General features: G+C 38.9%; 2 protein-coding genes and 1 long non-coding RNA gene across 6 annotated transcripts; all 3 read right to left on the reverse strand.

The window, feature by feature from the left end:
- Positions 1-7462: 7462 nt before the first annotated feature.
- On the reverse strand, positions 7463-11228 carry LOC144986981 (uncharacterized). The gene is made up of 4 exons (XR_013650821.1): positions 10704-11228; positions 10462-10580; positions 10243-10326; positions 7463-10146 (listed from the first exon to the last, which is right to left on the reverse strand). It is a non-coding gene; the product is annotated as an uncharacterized LOC144986981 (long non-coding RNA).
- Positions 11229-11792: 564 nt separating this feature from the next.
- LOC144986979 (uncharacterized) lies at positions 11793-21143 on the reverse strand. Of its 4 annotated transcripts, none has more exons than XM_078935728.1 (6): positions 21020-21135; positions 20306-20334; positions 16010-19828; positions 15736-15943; positions 15401-15455; positions 11793-15329 (listed from the first exon to the last, which is right to left on the reverse strand). In XM_078935728.1, the coding sequence occupies exons 3-6, from the start codon at positions 19319-19321 to the stop codon at positions 11912-11914; spliced, it is 6993 nt and encodes a 2330-aa protein (XP_078791854.1). In that variant the 5' UTR covers positions 19322-19828; positions 20306-20334; positions 21020-21135; the 3' UTR covers positions 11793-11911. The 4 variants fall into 4 exon arrangements, with proteins under 4 accessions (XP_078791854.1, XP_078791852.1, XP_078791856.1 ...); XM_078935729.1 differs by having other exon boundaries at positions 14306-14536; positions 14607-15329; positions 15736-19828; positions 21020-21143; XM_078935726.1 differs by having other exon boundaries at positions 15736-19828; positions 21020-21134.
- Positions 21144-21490: 347 nt separating this feature from the next.
- LOC144986980 (uncharacterized) lies at positions 21491-22834 on the reverse strand. Its single transcript, XM_078935731.1, has 4 exons — positions 22336-22834; positions 22185-22253; positions 21943-22086; positions 21491-21840 (listed from the first exon to the last, which is right to left on the reverse strand). Exons 1-4 carry the CDS (start codon positions 22798-22800, stop codon positions 21616-21618), a joined length of 903 nt encoding a protein of 300 aa, XP_078791857.1. The 5' UTR covers positions 22801-22834; the 3' UTR covers positions 21491-21615.
- Between the last annotated feature and the right edge of the window lie 8 nt (positions 22835-22842).

The raw sequence follows: 22842 nt of genomic DNA on the forward strand, positions 1-22842 counted from the left end.
CGTGAAAGTTTGAAGAAGTTTAAAATTGCCTCACATTTAGGCACAAAATGGCCGCCAAACTGTAGGTGGTGTTGCCATCCCATAATAATTTTGAACTTTATGTTGAAGTCCAAAACCTTGTGAACATTTCAATATTTGAACGGTGTCTCTAGCCAAAAGAATGTTAAAGTTACAATTGTTTAAAGAAGCAAAGGTGTGGCCAATGGAGCAAAAACATTGGAAAATCTGGGAATATCCGGGAATATCTGGAAGAGTTCAAAGATTTGAAGGACCAAAGGTCATAGCTGAAAGCAATAAGATGAAAGGGTTGAACATTGTAATAGTAGAATGGTAAAAATAGGTGAAAGTTTGAAGTAGTTTAAAATTGCCTCACATTTTGGCACAAAATGGCCGCCAAACTGTAGGTGGTGTTGCCATCCCATAATAATTTTTAAACCTTATGTTGAAGTCCAAAACCTTGTGAACATTTCAATATTTGAACGGTGTCTCTAGCCAAAAGAATGTTAAAGTTACAATTGTTTAAAGAAGCAAAGGTGTGGCCAATGGAGCAAAAAGATTGGAAAATCTGGGAATATCCGGGAATATCTGGAAAAGTTCAAGGATTTGAAGGACCAAAAGTCATAGCTGAAAGGAATAAGCTGAAAAGGTTGAACATTGTAATAGTAGAATGGTAAAAATAGGTGAAAGTTTGAAGTAGTTTAAAATTGCCTCACATTTTGGCACAAAATGGCCGCCAAACTGTAGGTGGTGTTGCCATCCCATAATAATTTTGAACCTTATGTTGAAGTCCAAAACCTTGTGAACATTTCAATATTTGAACGGTGTCTCTAGCCAAAAGAATGTTAAAGTTACAATTGCTTAAAGAAGCAAAGGTGTGGCCAATGGAGAAAAAACATTGGAAAATCTGGGAATATCCGGGAATATCTGGAAAAGTTCAGGGATTTGAAGGACCAAAATGTCATAGCTAGAATAAGATGAAAGAGCTGAACATTTTCATAGTCGAACGGTTAAAATAGGTGAAAAATTGTAGAAGGAGTTTAACTGTGAACTTCTGAACGAAAAATTCTCCATGTATTTCAATGGAGCAAAAATTCCCGGAAAACCTGGAATATCTTAAAAAGTAAAAGGATTTGAAAAACCAAAAGTCATAGCAGAAATAAGATGAAAGAGATGAACATTTTAATAGTAGAATGGTTAAAATAGGTTAAAAATTGTAGAAGTAGTTAAACGCCAAAAAACGGCGGAAGATACTATAAGATACGATAATAACTAGAAGGAGCTGCATTTCCAGAAGAAAATGCAGGGTTGAATGCTGTACTGCTGAATGAAAGCTGAATTAGCTGAAGAAATGGCTTAACTGTACTGGGAAAACCTTGAAAAGTTAAATGTGCAAAAGTCCTAGCAGGAATAAGATGAAAAAGTTGAACATTGTAATAGTAGAATGGCTGAAATAGGTCAAAGTTTGTAGAAGGAGTTAAGCATTAAAGCTGAAATTGTTGAAAAAATGGCTGAAGTGTTGAAAATTTGAAGAAGTTGCTAAAATGGCTAAAAGTACTAGCATTGGAATCAGCATCATCAACTGAATCCAAAAAACACATTGTTTGAGAGTATCATATTGGTAAAACCTACATGTTCTAAGTTGATAGAAAATCCATTTTTTTCAAAATGGCGGCTTTCTATTAATTTTATCTCCATAGCAACCATTTTACGTTTGGGTCGCCTGGAGATGAGGAACAAATCAACGTCGGTTTCAGATGAATCGGAAAAAGTAAACTTTTGGACGTCCTTAGCAACGAGCTTTGTTTGCTAACCACGCCCACATTCCTTATATGTCCAGATCCAGTGAATTTCAATATGTTCAGTTCCAGCCATGGATGAAGTTTATTGCAACATTTGCTTCAGATTTTGTCAAAAAATGCCCACCAAACAGTAGGTTGTGTTGCCATCCCATAATAATTTCAAAACGTATGTTGAAGTCCAAAGCCTTGTGAGCATTTCAATGTTTGAACGGTGCCTCTAGCTGAAAGCTTGTTAAAGTTATAATGCTTGAAAGCAACAAAGGTTTTCAAGGATTCTACATGTATTTAAATGAAGCAAAAATCTTGGAAAATCCTGGAAAATCTTGGAATATTTTGAAAAGTTCAAAGATTTGAAAGACTAAAAGTCGTAGCTGAAAGGAATAAGCTGAAAGGGTTGAACATTGTAATAGTAGAAGGATTAAGATACGTGAAAGTTTGAAGAAGTTTAAAATTGCCTCACATTTTGGCACAAAATGGCCGCCAAACTGTAGGTGGTGTTGCCATCCCATAATAATTTTGAACTTTATGTTGAAGTCCAAAACCTTGTGAACATTTCAATATTTGAACGGTGTCTCTAGCCAAAAGAATGTTAAAGTTACAATTGTTTAAAGAAGCAAAGGTGTGGCCAATGGAGCAAAAACATTGGAAAATCTGGGAATATCCGGGAATATCTGGAAAAGTTCAAGGATTTTAAGGACCAAAAGTCATAGCTGAAAGGAATAAGCTGAAAGGGTTGAACATTGTAATAGTAGAATGGTAAAAATAGGTGAAAGTTTGAAGAAGTTTAAAATTGCCTCACATTTTGGCACAAAATGGCCGCCAAACTGTAGGTGGTGTTGCCATCCCATAATAATTTTGAACCTTATGTTGAAGTCCAAAACCTTGTGAACATTTCAATATTTGAACGGTGTCTCTAGCCAAAAGAATGTTAAAGTTACAATTGTTTAAAGAAGCAAAGGTGTGGCCAATGGAGCAAAAAGATTGGAAAATTCAGGAATATCCGGGAATATCTGGAAAAGTTCAGGGATTTGAAGGACCAAAATGTAATAGCTTGAATAAGATGAAAGAGCTGAACATTTTCATAGTCGAACGGTTAAAATAGGTAAAAAAATTGTAGAAGGAGTTTAACTGTGAACTTCTGAACGAAAAATTCTCCATGTATTTCAATGGAGCAAAAATTCCCGGAAAACCTGGAATATCTTAAAAAGTAAAAGGATTTGAAAAACCAAAAGTCATAGCAGAAATAAGATGAAAGAGATGAACATTTTAAAAGTAGAATGGTTAAAATAGGTTAAAAATTGTAGAAGTAGTTAAGTGTCAAAAAACGGCGGAAGATAGTGTAAATAATAATAAAGAAATAAAGAGAAACAGGAAAACAAAGGGTTGAATGCTTTACAGCATTCAACCAATAAACTAGAAGGAGCTGCATTTCCAGAAGAAAATGCAGGGTTGAATGCTGTACTGCTGAATGAAAGCTGAATTAGCTGAAGAAATGGCTGAACTGTACTGGAAGAACCATGAAAAGTTAAAGGTGCAAAAGTCCTAGCAGGAATAAGCTGAAAAAGTTGAACATTGTAATAGTAGAATGGCTGAAATAGGTCAAAATTTGTAGGACTTAAGCATGAAAGCTGAAATTGTAGAAAAAATGGCTGAATTGTTGAAAATTTGAAGATGTTGCTAAAATGGCTAAAAGTACTAGCATTGGAATCAGCATCATCAACTGACTCCAAAAAACACGTTGTTTGAGAGTATTATATTAATAAAAGCTACATGTTCTAAGTTGATAGAAAATCCACTCATTTCAAAATGGCGGCTTTTCTATTGATTTTATCTCCATAGCAACCATTTAAAGTTTGGGTCGCCTGGAGATGAGGAACAAATCAGCGTCAGTTTCAGATGAATCGGAAAAAGTAAACTTTTGGACGTCCTTAGCAACGAGCTTTGTTTGCTAACCACGCCCACATTCCTTATATGTCCAGATCCAGTGAATTTCAATATGTTCAGTTCCAGCCATGGATGAAGTTTATTGCAACATTTGCTTCAGATTTTGTCAAAAAACGCCCACAGAACAGTAGATTGTGTTGCCATCCCATAATAATTTCAAAACGTATGTTGAAGTCCAAAGCCTTGTGAGCATTTCAATATTTGAATGGTGTCTCTAGCCAAAAGAATGTTAAAGTTACAATTGTTTAAAGAAGCAAAGGTGTGGCCAATGGAGCAAAAACATTGGAAAATCTGTGAATATCCGGGAATATCTGGAAAAGTTCAAAGATTTGAAGGACCAAAAGTCATAGCTGAAATAAGATGAAAGGGTTGAACATTGTAATAGTAGAATGGTAAAAATAGGTGAAAGTTTGAAGAAGTTTAAAATTGCCTCACATTTTGGCACAAAATGGCCGCCAAACTGTAGGTGGTGTTGCCATCCCATAATAATTTTTAAACCTTATGTTGAAGTCCAAAACCTTGTGAACATTTCAATATTTGAACGGTGTCTCTAGCCAAAAGAATGTTAAAGTTACAATTGTTTAAAGAAGCAAAGGTGTGGCCAATGGAGCAAAAAGATTGGAAAATCTGGGAATATCCGGGAATATCTGGAAAAGTTCAAGGATTTGAAGGACCAAAAGTCATAGCTGAAAGGAATAAGCTGAAAGGGTTGAACATTGTAAAAGTTGAATGGTAAAAATAGGTGAAAGTTTGAAGAAGTTTAAAATTGCCTCACATTTTGGCACAAAATGGCCGCCAAACTGTAGGTGGTGTTGCCATCCCATAATAATTTTGAGCCTTATGTTGAAGTCCAAAACCTTGTGAACATTTCAATATTTGAACGGTGTCTCTAGCCAAAAGAATGTTAAAGTTACAATTGTTTAAAGAAGCAAAGGTGTGGCCAATGGAGAAAAAAGATTGGAAAATCCAGGAATATCCGGGAATAAATGGAAAAGTTCAGGGATTTGAAGGACCAAAATGTCATAGCTAGAATAAGATGAAAGAGCTGAACATTTTCATAGTCAAACGGTTAAAATAGGTGAAAAATTGTAGAAGGAGCTTAACTGTGAACTTCTGAACGAAAAATTCTCCATGTATTTCAATGGAGCAAAAATTCCCGGAAAACCTGGAATATCTTAAAAAGTAAAAGGATTTGAAAAACCAAAAGTCATAGCAGGAATGAGCTGAAAGAGCTGAACATTTTAAAAGTTGAATGGTCACAATCGGTTAAAAATTGTAGAAGGAGTTAAGTGCCGAAAAACGGCGGAAGATAGCAGAAGAGGAAAACAAAGGGTTGAATGCTTTACAGCATTCAACCAATAAAGAGAAACAGGAAAACAAAGGGTTGAATGCTTTACAGCATTCAACCAATAACTAGAAGGAGCTGCATTTCCAGAAGAAAATGCAGGGTTGAATGCTGTACTGCTGAATGAAAGCTGAATTAGCTGAAGAAATGGCTGAACTGTACTGGAAGAACCAAGAAAAGTTAAAGGTGCAAAAGTCCTAGCAGGAATAAGCTGAAAAAGTTGAACATTGTAATAGTAGAATGGCTGAAATAGGTCAAAATTTGTAGGACTTAAGCATGTAAGCTGAAATTGTTGAAAAAATGGCTGAATTGTTGAAAATTTGAAGATGTTGCTAAAATGGCTAAAAGTACTAGCATTGGAATCAGCATCATCAACTGACTCCAAAAAAACACGTTGTTTGAGAGTATTATATTGGTAAAAGCTACATGTTCTAAGTTGATAGAAAATCCACTCTTTTCAAAATGGCGGCTTTTCTATTGATTTTATCTCCATAGCAACCATTTTATGTTTGGGTCGCCTGGAGATGAAGAACAAATCAACGTCGGTTTCAGATGAATCGGAAAAAGTAAACTTTTGGACGTCCTTAGCAACGAGCTTTGTTTGCTAACCACGCCCACATTCCTTATATGTCCAGATCCAGTGAATTTCAATATGTTCAGTTCCAGCCATGGATGAAGTTTATTGCAACATTTGCTTCAGATTTTGTCAAAAAATGCCCACAGAACAGTAGATTGTGTTGCCATCCCATAATAATTTCAAAACGTATGTTGAAGTCCAAAGCCTTGTGAGCATTTCAATGTTTGAACAGTGCCTCTAGCTGAAAGCTTGTTAAAGTTATAATGCTTGAAAGCAACAAAGGTTTTCAAGGATTCTCCATGTATTTAAATGAAGCAAAAGTCTTGGAAAATCCTGGAAAATCTTGGAATATCTTGAAAAGTTCAAAGATTTGAAAGACTAAAAGTCGTAGCTGAAAGGAATAAGCTGAAAGGGTTGAACATTGTAATAGTAGAAGGATTAAAATACGTGAAAGTTTGAAGAAGTTTAAAATTGCCTCACATTTTGGCACAAAATGGCCGCCAAACTGTAGGTGGTGTTGCCATCCCATAATAATTTTTAAACCTTATGTTGAAGTCCAAAACCTTGTGAACATTTCAATATTTGAACGGTGTCTCTAGCCAAAAGAATGTTAAAGTTACAATTGTTTAAAGAAGCAAAGGTGTGGCCAATGGAGCAAAAAGATTGGAAAATCCAGGAATATCCGGGAATAAATGGAAAAGTTCAGGGATTTGAAGGACAAAATGTCATAGCTAGAATAAGATGAAAGAGCTGAACATTTTCATAGTCGAACGGTTAAAATAGGTGAAAAATTGTAGAAGGAGTTTAACTGTGAACTTCTGAACGAAAAATTCTCCATGTATTTCAATGGAGCAAAAATTCCCGGAAAACCTGGAATATCTTAAAAAGTAAAAGGATTTGAAAAACCAAAAGTCATAGCAGGAATGAGCTGAAAGAGCTGAACATTTTAAAAGTTGAATGGTTACAATCGGTTAAAAATTGTAGAAGGAGTTAAGTGCCGAAAAACGGCGGAAGATAGCAGAAGAGGAAAACAAAGGGTTGAATGCTTTACAGCATTCAACCAATAATGCTTTACAGCATTCAACCAATAATAAATAAAGAGAAACAGGAAAACAAAGGGTTGAATGCTTTACAGCATTCAACCAATAAACTAGAAAGAGCTGCATTTCCAGAAGAAAATGCAGGGTTGAATGCTGTATTGCTGAATGAAAGCTGAATTTGCTGAAGAAATGGCTGAACAGAGCTGAAAGAGCTCAACATTTTAAAAGTAAAACGGTTAAAATAGGTTAAAAATTGTAAAAGGAGTTAAACATGAAAGCTGAAATTGTTGAAGAAATGGCTGAACTGTTGAAAATTTGAAGATGTTGCAAAGTTAAATAATGTAACATGCGGAAATAGTTCACATTTTTTAAAAAGGTATAAAAGTAGCTAAGTTTCTTAGTTTTTTTCTTTAGAAAACTGATCTTAATGTGCCTTGAACACAAAAAGTACAATGTTTAAAAATGTGTTTTCAATGTATTTCAATGAAGCAAAAATCTTGAAATATCCTGGAATATCTTGAAAGCTTCAAGGATTTGAAGGACCAAAAGTTATAGCTGAAAGGATTAAGTTTATAGAGTTGAACATTTTAATAGTGGAATGGTTATTGGAAGTGTTGGAAATGTAATACTATATTTAAAATAGTTTCACGACTGCAAAGTTCAGAATTTTATGAAAAGTAAATATACTTTAAATGTTTCACTTGCAGAAATAGAATCTTAACAGTTAATAGTGAAAGGGTTAATGAAGCATCAGACAGAAAGTTTAAAAGAAACTTTATTTTTAAACACACTTAAATGCATGTTTCAGACACATTATTTCATTATTTACAAAACAAATTGACAGTAGAAATTATGAATGAGTTAGAACAATGCAAACAATAATAAACAGTAGCACTTTTTACAAATAATAATGTTAAAATAAAAAATTGAATAATTAAATGTGTTATGGTATATATGCAAAACAACTTCCAAATGAAGAAACAAAAGAAAAATAAGCATTTTTTTATTGTGTGTGTGTGTGTAATGAGCAATTATACACAGAAATAGAATCATGTTTTACTGAAAATTATTCAGACTTCATTTTCTAATGCCAAGAATAAAACATCAATCAGGTTGTTTTGTCTCTTGTTTCAGCAGAACTTTAACAATTTACTGAAAAACAAAACATAAACCTAAGTAGAAAAATAGAAAAAGGTTATAGACAAAGTTATAGATATTTAACTCCATGACCGCAAGTTTATCATTCTTAATGCATTCATTTCAAAGACCTTACAACATCCCAATAAAAAAGACTTTAGTAAAAAGTGAAATGAGTGAATGAAATATGAAATTGTTAACACAAACATTACAAGTACCTTTGACCTTAGTAAAGTAAAAAAAACCTAAATAACAATTCTAAATACATGTATCTAAATAAATAAATAAATAAACAAGCAAACCAACCAAAAATATCAAAGAGCTTTTTCAGCGACCTGAACATAAATGACATGACAATAAAGTGAAAGATATCAAAAATAAAAGTGTAAACAACAATTTCTAAGACCTTACAACATCCCAATAAAAATTTTTTTTGTAAAAAGTGAAGAACATGAATGAAACTTGAAATTGTTAACACAAACATTACAAGTACCTTTGACCTTATTCTAATACATACTGACAATCTAAAGATAAAAAAAATCATAAATAACAATTCTAAACACAAACCAACCCAAAAAACATTAAAGTGCTTTTTCAGTGACCTGAACATAAATGACATGACAATGAAATTGAAAGATACCCAAAAAAAGTCCATTTCTAGCCCTTTGTAATGATTTGAGGATAACTCCATTCAATTTAGGTTCATTTATATATTAATATTTAAAAACCTCAGTTATCTAAAGTGCTGTTCAGACAAAACAAAGACAATAGAATAGCATCATAAAAGCACTAAAGAAACATATATATATAAAATAAATAATCCATGACTTACTGGTTCTTTGGTTATCAGACGTGATGTGTTGAAATATTATTCTACAATGTAAATATATATCTGTCTATATAATTATCACTTTCAGTGAATACTTTGATAGTTTTATCGCGTGAAAAACACGACTGTTTAAAATCCTGTCCAAAGAACAGATTTGTGGAACACAAATACTGAGGACAGAAAACGTCTGATAGAATATTCACAAGAATGGAGAATGGCAGACTTTTGATCTAATGTTCATACATACTAAACACTTTAAAGTAAAAAAATGACTTTATCCTAAAACACAATTTTAAATACTTTTGTATCTAAATAAATAAACAAGTGAACCAAGCAAAAAAATATTAAAGTGCTTTTTCAGTGACCTAAACATAAATGACACGGAAAATAAGAAAAAATGTACCAAAAAATAACAATTTCTAACCCTTTGCAATGAATTAAGGATGAATCAATTCAGTTCAGGTTCATTTCTATAATAATATTTAAAAACCTCAGTTATCTAAAGTGCTGTGCAGCATAAAACAAGAGAAATTCACATCTGACTAAAAGAAACAAGAAAATCTATCTCAGTTAGAATGAAAATAAACATTTAAACTACAGCAAAGAGTCATAACTAAAAGAACAAACAAAACAAAGACAGTAGAATAGCATCTAATAAGAACTAAAGAAACAAATATATATAAAATAAAATAAATAATCCATGACTTACTGGTTCTTTGGTTATCAGACGTGATATGTTGAAATATTATTCTACAATGTAAATATGTATCTGTCTATATGATTAGTACTTTCAGTGATTACTTTGATAGTTGTATCGCGTGAAAAACACGACTGTTTCCTGTCCAAAGAACAGATTTGTGGAACACAAATACTGAGGACAGAAAACGTCTGATAGAATATTCACACGAATGGAGAATGGCAGATATATACACATAATGACTGAAAGTAACTGAGTTGTGTTTCCCATAGTACCCAGACTAACTAACTCTGCAGTTGAATCTGTGACTAACGTCTCTACTGGCTTTAGACGGTCCAGCATTAGAGCACAAATGTAAACCTGTGATCTCTAGGTACCAGCTGACAGCCACAGTCAGGCAGGATTCCTGTGCTTCACTCTAGAGTCTGAGACACATTCAGACTTTGTCTTTCCAATTCCCTTTTGGATGTCTGACTTTGCAGACTTTTGAATGGTGCACAGTTGTTTAAAACTTTTCTAAAAGTAGGAGAGTGATATTGAGAAGTTCCCAAACATCCACAATGTGATCAAGTATGATCACAAACATGTGATTCCAGCTTCTACAATTTCCAACAGTCTTCAGTGCAAAAACCTCTGAAATATCCATAATTGTTCAGTTTTCTGTTCATGATTTTGTCTGTAGAGGCTCCAATCAAAGATCCAAAGTATGTTCACCATGTGACCATTTCCACTTTCAGATGATGAGCTGATGCCTCCTTGAGCTTGTTTGAATGAAGATCTACAAATAAAAGATCAAGAGTGTTGAGAAACTGCTTCAGTGTGTTGGTCATTGAAGGTAGATGTTTATGAAGGAATTGAAATAGTCAAAGTTTACCTTTCAGCCTTGTTTGGAGGTTCTGATCCAGAACAGAGACGACTAGAACAGTGTGAAGACGATGGTTTCCCTGCAGCACCATGTCTGAAATCAGAGCAGACCACTTAGTCTCTACCAGGGTGGACAGATGGGATGTCCAGGAACAAATGTGGAGCTGCTCCTCACAAAACTACACAAACTCCGGAAGGAGGAAGGTCATGTGATGAAGACCATGAATACCTTCAACAGTGCTGCAGGACACATCTGCTGTCCAGAGAATCTTCACTCCCATTTGGTTAGGAAGACTTGAGAAGAGGTTCCAGGTCAGGACTGAAGGTCTCAGCGGTGCTGTGAAGAACCTGAAGAAAGATCACATGGATGATGCTTTAGTCCTCCAACATGTGATCTAGGAGATGCTCCAGCTGAAATGAAAGCAGACTAGAGGAGAACGACATTCTCTGAAAGTGAAACTAGTTCAGAACCTTCTGACTCTGTTGGAGGAGCTCATGTGGTCCAGCAGTGATGTTCTTCTCTGTTCTTGTTAGGCTGTGTTGTGTCTCTGCTCCCAGGTGAAGGCTGGAGGGTTCCAGCTCATCTTCTGCTTTGAAGGAGGACTGAGAGGGCAGGACCTAGAGCGTTTCTCTGTGGTCCAACAACTGTGGTCTAGTTTGGATCTGATCTTGATCAAGATGGTGGAAAGTGTGCAGTCGCTGCTGCAGCTGCACTTAGTGAAGCTAGACGTTCTCACAGGAGAACATGTCAACAACCCAGATATTTCAGATAGTTGAAAAAAAAAGAAAGAAAAAAAACATCCAAAGAAATACATCTATATAGTATGCCCCCCACCCCCCTCCTGGATAACCCCCTCCTGCTCTTCCCTAGTGGGTGCTGCTGTCAGCTGGTCTGTGTTGGTGGGACATCAGAAGTCTGGAGAGCACATGGACCCCAGACTTCTGATGTTGTCCTGCTGCAGTAAATGTCATCTAGCTTGTCTTCAACCGTTGGTTCTGTGCATTTATCCTCCCTGACCCACCCGGATAAATGCACAGAACCAACGAGCCCACAGTTCTGTATCAACATGATTATCTGGAAAAGATGTTCACCTGATTGTTTTGATTCTCTATTAAAACATTATTAGAATTAAAGAGATTTGATTGAAGTCTAATATTAAAATCAAGTAAGTTGAATGTAATCTGTTTAATGAAACATAATGTTTGATTATCTAATAAAACATAATTATCAGTAAAAAATATTAATCTGAGTATGTGAGTCTATTAAAAATACATATTGAGTTGGCTTCAATTCATAATTATCCTTATATTATTACTTCTTATGTTTTGTCATTACGAATAACATAAATATAATTTAAAAAATTATACAGAATGTTGGATTATCTAATAAAACAATGATCTGCAATAAATATTAATCAGAATAAATTTGATACTATAAAAAACATAATCTGTAAAATGTGTCCTATTAAATTGACTTGTAAAAATATATTTATGACTGAGCAGAATAAATCTTTTGTTCCCTTTCAGTCTTTTGTTAAAGTATTTTACAAACATGATACCAGAAGTTCAAACAAGTTCAGCGTTTAGATCCCAAATACTCACATTTACGGTCTTCCTTCCTGCAGCACAAACACAGTTTGGTCTCACATTTCAGCACATTTAAAGCTCACCTGACTTGTTCACGTCTGGTTGAAGGACAGGACACAGAAGACAGGGTTGTGGTAGCTGTGGTAGGTCCTCAGGACACCAGAACTGAGACATGGCTGCGGCTGAGAAATGAAAATGAGGTCGAGCAGCGTGTTCTTCTCTGTGGTGGCAGAAGTGATCAGTTGTTTGTACCCTCTAGACTGAAACATCTCCACAATGGGCTTTCGTACCGTGAGCAGCTGATTCTCATTGAAGTCACCTGACACAATGATTGGATGACAGTCCATCACCTCCAGAGAGTTCAGAAGACTTACCAGGTTCTGCAGGAATACTGAGACACTGTGGTCTGGAGGTCTGTAGACAGCTGCTATCAGAGCCTGGAACGGAGCCTGAAGCTTCAAAACCACAAACTCTAGATCAGTCACGTTGTGTAAATACTGCTTGTGTTGGACCTGGATGTGGTTTCTGACATAAACAGCAACTCCACCTCCACCTCTGCTAGCCATGTGAGGAAGGTTAGTGTAGGACACGTGTCTGTTACGTCTGAACATGGCGTAGCCGTCCAGCTGGAGACTTTCTGCAACAAAGGAGCCCTGCAGGTGGGTTTCAGTGAGACACAAAACATCTGCTAGACACATTTCATGATGACTCCTGATGTCGCTGATGTGAGATGGAAGTCCCTCTGTGTTGTGGTGGACAATAGTCAGAGTGTGGGGTCTGCTCACTGCTTCTCTCACCTGCAGAAGAGGCATTGTGTGGTCTACCTGTGCTGGTCTCATGGTGTGCAGAGCTGCAGTGATCTCTGGGTTGGCATAGATCTTCCTCTCGTCCATGTCCAGTAGATACAGTCCACTGAGAGCCGTCACCCTGCTGAGAGCTACATAAGCCATACCTGGTTCAAAGATGTTCTTCAGTGACACCACAGCAGCACTGGTCGTGAGGCCCTGAGTCTTGTGCACGGTGCAGGCAAAGGCTAGTCTCACAGGAAACTGTCTTCGGACCACCCTCCTCTGTTTCAGGTTCTCCTCTGCTCTCTCGATGTAGACCAGGTCATCTGCAGCTCCAGTCTGGTTGTTTCTCACCTGGTTGTCCATTCTCAGACCAAGTTTGATGATGTGTTGGTCGTTTCCAGAACTTACCACTCTCAGCAGCTTACCAAATGCACCATTGACCAGGCCGTTCTGGATGTCGATATTTCTGGTGAGCATGACTCGAACTCCCTCAGCGACCTTCAGAGTGTCTGCCAACTCGTTTCTGCCTCCTTTACCTGGTTTGTCCTGTCGGGTCATTCTGCCTGTTTGTGGGTCTTTCCGGAAGTCGTCTGCGTCAATGCTGATCACGTCTGGGTGGAGCAGAGAGAGTGTTGCAGAGTTGTGTTCATCGACCTGCTTGTTGGTGGCAAAAATGTGCAGAACATCAGTGGGACAACGAGAAGCATCAGTGATGGTCTGAGACAACAAATCTCTGTCTTCCTGAGACAACTCCTCCGTCTTTTCCTTCACCCGCAGTCTGTTCAGCAGCTCTGCAAAGGCAACGTCGTCTTTCTGCCGCATGATGTCCGTCAGAGTGACCACCTGGAAATGTTGCCACCACAGGTCAATGTCTGACGGCTGAAACACACACAGGGGTTTAGACTGTCTCACTGGTGGCAGCTGATAAAAATCTCCAACGGCTAAAACTGACATTCCTCCAAAGGGTTTCTGACTGCCTTTGATCTGTTTCAGCCTTGCATCTACATAAGCAAACAGAGGCCTGGACACCATTGAAATCTCATCAATAATCATGATTTCAGCGTTGAAAAGCTCAGCTCTGACCTCATCCAGCTGGTTACCAAGTCCACAGATCGGAGGTTTGAGGCTTCTAGGCAGCTTCAGGAGAGAGTGGAGGGTTGTTCCACAGATGTTGAAGGCAGCGGTACCAGTAAAAGCAGTGAGCAAGACAGTTGGGTTTGAGATGTCGGCCTCCTCTGCACGTGCTGGTAGTTTCCTCAGGATCTTAGAGGCTTCTGAGTAAATGCATTTGATCAGATGAGATTTACCTGTTCCTGCACCACCGTTAACAAAAAGGAAGAACGGCTCTGGATCCAGTTGACACACACGTTTGATGCACCAGTCTCTGACTGCATAGAACACACAGGCCTGCTTCTGGTTCAGGGTCTGATACATACCACGTAGAACTGCTGGGTCCATGGATGGAGGCTCTCTGAAGGCTCTGACTTCTGTTCCAGCGTTAGACTGAGGGTTGTAGTCTGGGACGTTTTCCTGTTCGTTGTCGGCCTCATCTGCCTGCAAGTCATCATCACACTGCACCCTCACAACATCAGATTCAGGAGCAAGATTACACCACTCATCAACCGCCTGGTCTCCGTTGTCTTCAAACTCCTGCAGAGCGCTCTCGATCTCCTCACTGTTCTTCTCATACCTCTTTCTGTTTCGTTTGACGATGTCAATCACAAACTCATAGTCTTCGGATCCCGGCAGATACGACACGCCAGACTGGTAGAAGGACTGGTAGGTTGGGAAGTGCTCTGACTTCAGCTCTGAGTCTGAGCGATGAGGAATGTACAGTTTCAGAAGTCTACCGTAAAACTGCTCTGGGTGCTTCTCCTGTGAACAGTGGTAATATCTGATGACAGCTGCTTTGTCCTTTCGCCGTCTCTGCACAAACCCTAAGTCATTGAGGAGCGGTAAAACATTCTTACTCTTTGACTTGCTGGCACTGACAAACCTGCATGTTGAAGCAAAATCAGCCAAACACATGCCCTCGTACTCCGCTGTCTCCGGTCTGGCCTTGTATTTGTCACTCAGACTGGTCATCCAGATGTTGCAGCAGTCGTCTGTGGTGTTCTCCAGGAACGAGAGAGGTCGACTCATGCGGACTGGGTTGTCATCTGTAGGTACAAACACAACTGCACGAGAACCTTTTTTCATGTGTAAACCACAAGCACGCGTGACACACTCCTGAGAACTGATCTCTCTCTTTTTGGAATAAGCCTGCATGACTGCTCTCATCTCATCACACTCGTTCACCCGGTCCATGTGAGCATTATCCATCACCGTTTTCAGATAGTCAGACAGGCCGCTCTCCTTCTTAGTGATGTACTTGGTCAGATACTCGATGCAGGAGTAAGCGTTGAGGATGTAGGACACGTCGATGTTGCTGTCCCAGGCTTCAAGCAGATGTGGATTGTAATTGTTTATCCACGAGTCTTTGGGCTGGCGTTTCAGAACCAGGGCCGTTTTTCTGGTCATGCTGTGGAGGTAGCCTTCATACTCTGCCATCGTCAGGTTGCATTGAGCCAGGAGCTGGTCCAAGGTCAAAGAAGCAGTTTGAGGGTCGATCAGGAGCTGGTACAGAGGTCTGAGTTTCTCCTTGGCAGCACTGGTGTGGTCATCTTCATCAGGTCTTGTTATCATGGTTCGTCTACACGGTGGTTTAGGAAAACCAAACCTGCACCCAGAGTTCACGCTCTTGAAACAAGTTCTAGTGTGGTTCCTGCTGTGTTTCTGCACCTCTGTCACCTTCTTGTACAGTTCTGGTTGTGTGTTTGGGTCAGGAAGTTGGGCTGAGATGTACCTGTCAACAAAATCACACACAGTCAGATCACTGTTTACTTCCACCTGTGGGGCCTGATCAATCCAGAGCATCATGTGTATATGGGGACTCCCTCTGTGCTGGAACTCTACTCTGTAAAAGAAGTCAATGACCTTTCCTAAAGGCTGAGCATCTGAACACAACAAGTCCCTGAAAAGACATTCAACCCGTTTGTCAAAAAGCCTCATCACACACACTGGATTAGATCTGAGGATCTCACACTTTTCTGACCAGTCTAGAGCTTCAAAGTCGACCTGCTCACCCTGTTGTCTCTTAACAGCTGTAATGACTTCAGGCCACCTCATCTCTGCCGCTGAAAATGTACAGAAGAACGTTGGCGTTCCTAACTGGCGAATCATGGCATACAGGTCTCTGGTGGTTTTGTGCCAGTAGGCTGGAGTTCCTCTCAGGGGCTGCATGAACCTGATGGCATCTTTATTCCTCACAAGTCTCTCCACCTCTTGTTTGTCCTGCAACATAGCTGAGGTTATCCTACGTCCATCTCTAGTCAGAGTTTTACCTTTTCTCAGCTGTACCATCATGCTGGAGTTGGCTAGGTGGATCTCAGTCACAAACTGGGCAAAAAACAGATATGTTGGGTCTCTAGCAAAGCGATCATCTGTGTTAAACAGTCTAGCCTTGAAATAACCACTGGGTGTGACTTTGATACGTCTGTGTTCGTCCAGCGTGTTCTGACCAGTAGGAAACTGCACCGGGAACGCCATGGCCTCCAGTTTAGGGGTTCTGAAGAAGCTGACAGGACTGTTTCTTTCTGCAGGAGCAACACAGTAGGTGTTATCAGAGAAACACATTATCTCTTCTGAAATGTCTGGCACCTGCAAACAGGATTCTAAAGCAAAGCCTCCGTTTGGCAGCTCATTCTCTTCTTCATCATCATTTCTCTGCTGCTGTGCTGGTTCATCATCATCATCACTTAACCTCTCAACTTCACGTTCAGACTCACACAGTGCACTTTTCTCACACATGTCTATCTCCATTAAATCTGCTTCATCATAATCACCATCATCCATCCTATCATTCTCCTCCTCATCATCATCATCATCATCATCATCAGGAAGTGTGGGGTCACAGAGTTCAGCTTCATCTCTGATAGTTATGTCCTGGTATTGTGGGTGAATACGTTTTAGTTTGAGCAGCGCTTGAACAAGTTTATACCAGGTTACCGTCTGGAACAGCTGATGACCTTTGTAACACAAGCGTCTCTTCAGTTTCACTCTCATCACCTGAGACTCGTTTCTTAGTCTGGGTAAAGCTTCCACTGTTTCCTGGACCTGTGAGGGAACACACACTACATTGCCACGAATCAGTCTTTGTCTGCCTTTAGGAAGAGGAATTATTTTAGCAAAAGGAATACACTTAGAGATCAGATGTCTCTCCAGGATGTTCAGGTCTTTCAGTTCATCAGGAATCTCTGTCAGTTCTAGGTTGTTGACAGCAGCTAGAGCTGGTACAGCACCTTTTTTGACATAACTGTGACACGTGTGACAAATCCACTCCTTACGTCTCTCACGAGGAACTAAACATGGTTGGTCTCTGCAGGAACCTTCACACACGTGGACATATTTACCTGTCAGGCACGGTTCAATGACTGCTGGGTTGGTTACATAACTGGACCTTCTGCAGACTAGGACCTGGTTTGGAAAGGAGGCTTTATGACACACAGTGCAAACATAAGAGGGTCCGGCTTGAATGTTGGACCTGAAGACAGATATGGCATTTTTAATCAAACTGTTGTCCGTCTCTGTTTCTACAGTCTGTGTAGGTCTCTTCATCTGTCTGTACTTTCTTCTTATTATCATGGCACATCTGAGGTTGTGCATCCGTCTAAATGCACAGTTACTTCTATATCTGTCTCTCATCATCTGTTTCATAAACTGTCTGTGTCTCAAACGGAAAACTCTGTCATTTTCATAACGTTGATGACATCTCTGCTTCATGTAAAGTCTCCGTCTTTGTCTGAAGTCTTCATTTAGCCTGTATTGTTGTTGAGATTTCAACTTCATGTAAGATCTTTGTTTCTGTCTGAACTCCTCATTTAGCCTGTAACGGTTTCTTAAATACATTTTCTGTCTCTGTCTGAACTCTTCATTTAGCCTGTAACTGTTTCTTAAATACATTTTCTGTCTCTGTCTGAACCCTTCATTTAGCCTGTAACGGTTTGTAAGATACGCTTTGCGTTTCTGTCTGAATTGTTCGTTTTGCCTGTAACGATCTCTGATGTACTGTCTTCTTTTTTGTTGAAAGTCTATGTTTTTAATAGTACAGTTCTTAATATATGTCTTCATATTCAGTTTCTTTCTTTCTCGACGTTGTTCATTCTCAGAATAATTCTTTTGACTCTGTAGAGTTTTCTTTTCTCTGAAAGTAGGATTATTTTTATATTTTTGTTTTTCTTTACTATTTTTATTCCCCTGTTTCTGGCCTTTTTTCTGTGAGTTTATTAATCTTCTCCTCATTTTTCGTCTTTCTGACTTATTAAGCCTTGAAAAATTAATGGAGGTTTCTGTAAGTCCAGGATCAGGAAGATCTCCAGCAGTGGTTTGGATGACATCAGTGTGAAGATTTTTGTCAGTGACGGAAACATCATGTGATGAAGTAGATTCACCTGTAGGTTCATGTTCAGTTCTGGTCTCAGACATCACGAGTCCTACCTGCTGCACAGTTGAGGTGACATTACCAGCAGATGCTTCTTCCATGAGGACATCAGATGTGGACATGTGTGGAGAGATGTTCAGAGGCTGGTCAGCAGCTGGATGTGAGGTTGACCCATCAACAGCTCCGTGTGACTCAGCAACAGTTGGTCTGCAGTCCGACACGTTTCTCCTGCCATCTGTGTTCACACTGGAAAACTCCACAGGCTTCAGCTCATACAGGGTGGAAGGTTGGGTGTCAAACTTGGTGTGGCAGAGTTTGATTCTGTCAATCATGTCAGTCAGGTCTGTAAATTTCAACATTACAGCAGTACCAAGAGCAGATGGTAAACCTTCAGTAGTGCGGGAATGAGGATCAAAGAAGCCGTAGTCGTAGCCATCCTGTGATTTACATCGGAAAACAGCAACAGTCAAACCTGACATGATCAGCAGAGCGTACTGGACATTAGAAGACAGGTGGCTGAGTCCTTCTTCAAGGCTGGGAAGGTTGTTTCCTCCTAGAAATGATCCATAAATGGCAGGTAGAGTCATGTTCACATAGTATGTGGAAGTACGTGCAGGTACTACCTCTGGTAACTCATCAGTGGCCAGATAAACACTGGTTGGAAACCTTAGTCTGACCTGTCTGTACACCGCATCACCTTTATCTAAAACATGGTCAAGATCCGCTCTGGTAATGTTCTCATTCTCATACAGAAATGCCAAAAACACCTGACTGTTAGCTGTACACTGTGTATTCCTAAATGTACCATATTTAAGAGAACTTTGACTGTGAGATGCAGAAACATGTTTGACAGATGGTTGCAGTTTCAGCTTCATCTTGTCCACATGAGATGGTCCAGCACTCGGTTCTTCTGGTTCAGTCTGGTGTACCTGCTGTCTCTGAGCAAATGGAGGTTTATCAGTAGCATCATGGTGAACTACAGCTGAGAAAGTATCTCCATCAGAAATGTGTTCTACTTCACTCAAACTATCAGGGTGACGTCCTCTCTTCACAGCATCAGCATACGAACCTTTCTGTGTTTGTTGACCACCATGTAGGACCTCTGGACTCTCAGCAGACACATTTACCAGGTTCACGATCTGAGGAGCTTCTTTTTCACCAGCAGCTGCACCTTCTCTCACGTTCTGCCATCGGGCCTTCTGGGACTGGGAACGCTGGTTCTTCCTAGGCATTCTTCAGACTTTAGATTTATACACAATACAAAATCTGGTATCTTTGGAATCAATCAAGATTGTTGGCACTTATTTGCCTCAGGCACTTGTAACCTGACAGAAGTTTGATCAAACAATCACTTGGGTCTTATATATTTGAAGTCTGGTATTTTTCACAGGTCTTATAGTTGGGTTTCGTATATCGTTTTCCGAACAAAAGACCAGGCACTTTTCACCTGCAGCACTTATTCGCTGAGAAATAGGCACTTTTCACCCGAAAGGAGGTATAGGAGAAAATCAGAGTGGAGACGAAGCAGAAAGAAAAAAAAAAAAACAAAAAAAAAAACAAAGACAAAAAAAAAAAAAAAGATGTGACAAAAAAATTAGAGGATTACAGATTGAGGATATGCAGAATAGTTACAGAATAGTGATAGTGTATTTAAAAGACTTTATATAGATAAAAGGCAAAGTCTAGAAAAAGCCAAGATAACAAGTAGCAGAGAGCAGAGAGCGTGGACACAGGATCTCCTGGAAGACACACACAAAATGATGTCAGAAATGTGTAAAACTGTCCAGCCAGCAGGATGTCATACTCAAAACAGATGCCACTAGTTTCTTTAGTAATGCAGTTTATAAGCAGTTAGACAGATCCACATAAAAATAAAACATTCTGAATAATACTACAAAGTTTGATATATACATTAAATTTTTTAGTTGTTAGAAGGATAAAGTTTAGTCTCCTACTGCATTTTTTGTTACAAGCAGACCAACATAACACTACAGAGCTCTTCATGTAACAAAGTGTAGTCATTTGACGTCAGAACAAATCAGACTTCAAGGGTGGTGTGGATCAGAAAGTGTAAGAAATGAGGGACTTTAGTGAGCAAGAACACAGTACCACATTAAAAAATACAATATCTGAGCTCAGGGTAGACCACATTTATTTAAAATAAAAAAGCAGTCCATTATAAAGTAGAGAAAAAGATGGTAAAGATGTGCACTTACCAGCCGAAACACAGTGAAGTTCACTCAGTCTAGGAGAAAAAAAAAACATGTTATTTATCCAGTTAATTTCTGACACTTTAAGATCGCCAAAAATCTGGATTTATTCTTATTTTATTACATTACATAAAGGTAGTGATTTAAACTTTGATACTTTATTTATGCAAGTGCTTTAAAACAGAACAATTATAGTAGTTAAACATGTACTTTAGTAATAATATATCTATACTTATCATACTGAAATAATACATTAGGTTACAACTGTGAAAAATGTTGTATTTGGACTTTTATATATTTTTACTTTGTAATTAATACCACTAACGGTTTGACGTATGGAGACAAGTTTGAAGTTACAACTGTGAACATGTATTTATACTTTAATTGTATTTTTTGTTTTATAAAGTACTGAAACTCTCTGACGTTGTGGTGACCTTTAACAATTCAGTTAGTCTGAAAAACCTTGAACTGCCAGACTTAAGTTAAATTTATTTAACCGTTTAGTAACTCCGTTAACTAGCATGTCGCGTTAGCACTAACATGAACAAGCTAACGTCCAAACGATTCTTTCCTCAACAAACACCCCTGCATTTTCCCGCGGCTGGGTAATTATAAAAAAGTTACACTTATAAATGTATAATAATTTTTTGGTACAAAGCAGAGCACAATTAGTTCGAAATTAGACTATTCTGAACCTGACTGGACCTGCAACGAACTTACCTCAACAGAGTCGGGAGCGAACTACAGAGACGGAGATTGTGACGCAGCTGCAATAAGATGAGGCGTTCAATGTAACTCGGAATATGCGAACTAACCAATCGCATGTCAGATGTCCTCTGTTGCCAGGCAAAGTGGTGGTATTGAGCAAAATCAATGTCTGTCGTTCATTTCCTTCAACCAATCAAATTTTGAGTTGGTGTCACCGGGAGTTTCAACGTTCAGACCTTCTGATTGGACAGAAGTTTTTGCAAGCAGCCTCGTCCAGATTGACAGAGTCACAGAGCAGTTTTTGATCCCCTTCAGTAAAAACACAGCTGACTATAATCTAATCCATGGATGATTTTGAAGGAATATCTCCCACTGATCTCCTAGACTTTCCTCATAAGACAATTTTAAATAACCTTAATTTGGGACTGAAAGTTCATGGCTGCTTCTCAATGTATGAATGCAAAATAAAGACACGATTAAATAAACCCTTAAATAATCAAAAGTTTAATCTGAAACAGACTTTAACATTGAATAAAAAACATTAATTTCATGAAAATACTTAGAAAACATAACATAACTTAATGCAACAGCATATTTCATTTATTTCATCACATTTCATTCAGGACAGTAATTTTAGACACCCTCTTGCCCGTTCTCTCAGCCCGAATCCTCAGAGGGCCGTCTTCAAATGAATGCCCCAGAGAGTCCCAGAGCTCTGCTTCCACCTCCAGGGTTTCAAAGTTCTCCAGGAGCAGCTCCAGGTCCCCCTTCTCCCTCCCCTCCCTGACAGCTATGATATTTAGCTCCACCTCCTCAGCAGCTTGGATGATCACCTACCAAAACAATTTTTTATTAATTACTCCCCAACTTTACTCTTAAGTATATATCATTTTACAGTGTTATTTCATTACCATTTTTACTGTTGTAGTCCATACCTCTATTTTGGTGTAATTTGTTGACTGGAAGTGGCCCCCCACCGAAGATCCCCGCTTCATGTGGGTGAGCCTCACATGGCCACCCGCCTCTAATGGGAAAATGGCCGCCTCCCGCCACAGACATATGCTCACCTCTGCCCTGTCCTGTACAGAGAGAGAAGGTATTGTTATGCACACGCACACACACACACACACACACACACACACACACACACAGTATTCAAACGTTCATAAGTACATACTTGCTGTAAACGAATCTGTTTCATTGGTACGTCGTACCTCCCAGTCTTCACCCTCCTAATAGCGAACACCTAATAAAGACAATTAACGTGAAAAAATGACATGATCTGTTAAGGTGGACTGTATGCATTTACATGACTTGTACATCCTTACCTCCAAAACCTTTCCTTCGAAAGTGAGGAGGGATTGACCTGTCACCTGGTCCACGCTCATCAGGGGTGTTAAAGTGGATGGTGGATCCAGGAGTCGCTCTGCCTCCTGTTCCAGTGACTCTGTCACTGAAACAGGTGAAGTCCAGTAGAAGGCCGTGTGGGGGGTGGGGAGGATTGCATAGGGGGGATATGTTCCCTGCAGTTTGTACCCCTTCATAATGTAATTCCTCCCCACGCAGACTTTAGAGGATAGTTCCTCAAATAATGTCACTTTGGCAACCGACTGACCATCGGTGATGATAACCACCTTGTTTTTTTTTAATATTTTTGGAACAACTGAACTTTTGGAAAAGTCCCAAAAAATTACTTGAGACTTTTCTTTTTCTCTCAAAATATGAATATGCAGCGGTGGGGGGGCTGCGTATGGGCCACTCTTTCTACTGTTTAAAACTTGGCTGAGTGCCATTCTGAGATGAGAGAAAAAAAAGAGAAAAAGTTACCTAACATT

Source organism: Oryzias latipes, chromosome 18 (assembly GCF_053564925.1).
Source record: "Oryzias latipes strain Hd-rR chromosome 18, Olatipes_Hd-rR_3.1".
Lineage (NCBI taxonomy): Eukaryota > Metazoa > Chordata > Actinopteri > Beloniformes > Adrianichthyidae > Oryzias > Oryzias latipes.

Coding starts and splice junctions, on each gene's coding strand:
- LOC144986979 (XM_078935726.1), bottom strand. CDS start 19,321: ATGCCTAGGAAGAACCAGCGTTCCCAGTCCCAGAAGGCCCGATGGCAG. Junction 15,456..15,735: donor AGCTGTTAAGAGACAACAGG/GTGAGCAGGTCG, acceptor TTTTGTTGACAG/GTACATCTCAGCCCAACTTC. Junction 15,330..15,400: donor AACCAGAACTGTACAAGAAG/GTGACAGAGGTG, acceptor CTCTGGGTGCAG/GTTTGGTTTTCCTAAACCAC.
- LOC144986980 (XM_078935731.1), bottom strand. CDS start 22,800: ATGGCACTCAGCCAAGTTTTAAACAGTAGAAAGAGTGGCCCATACGCA. Junction 22,254..22,335: donor TCGAAGGAAAGGTTTTGGAG/GTAAGGATGTAC, acceptor TGTCTTTATTAG/GTGTTCGCTATTAGGAGGGT. Junction 21,841..21,942: donor CAAATTACACCAAAATAGAG/GTATGGACTACA, acceptor TTGTTTTGGTAG/GTGATCATCCAAGCTGCTGA.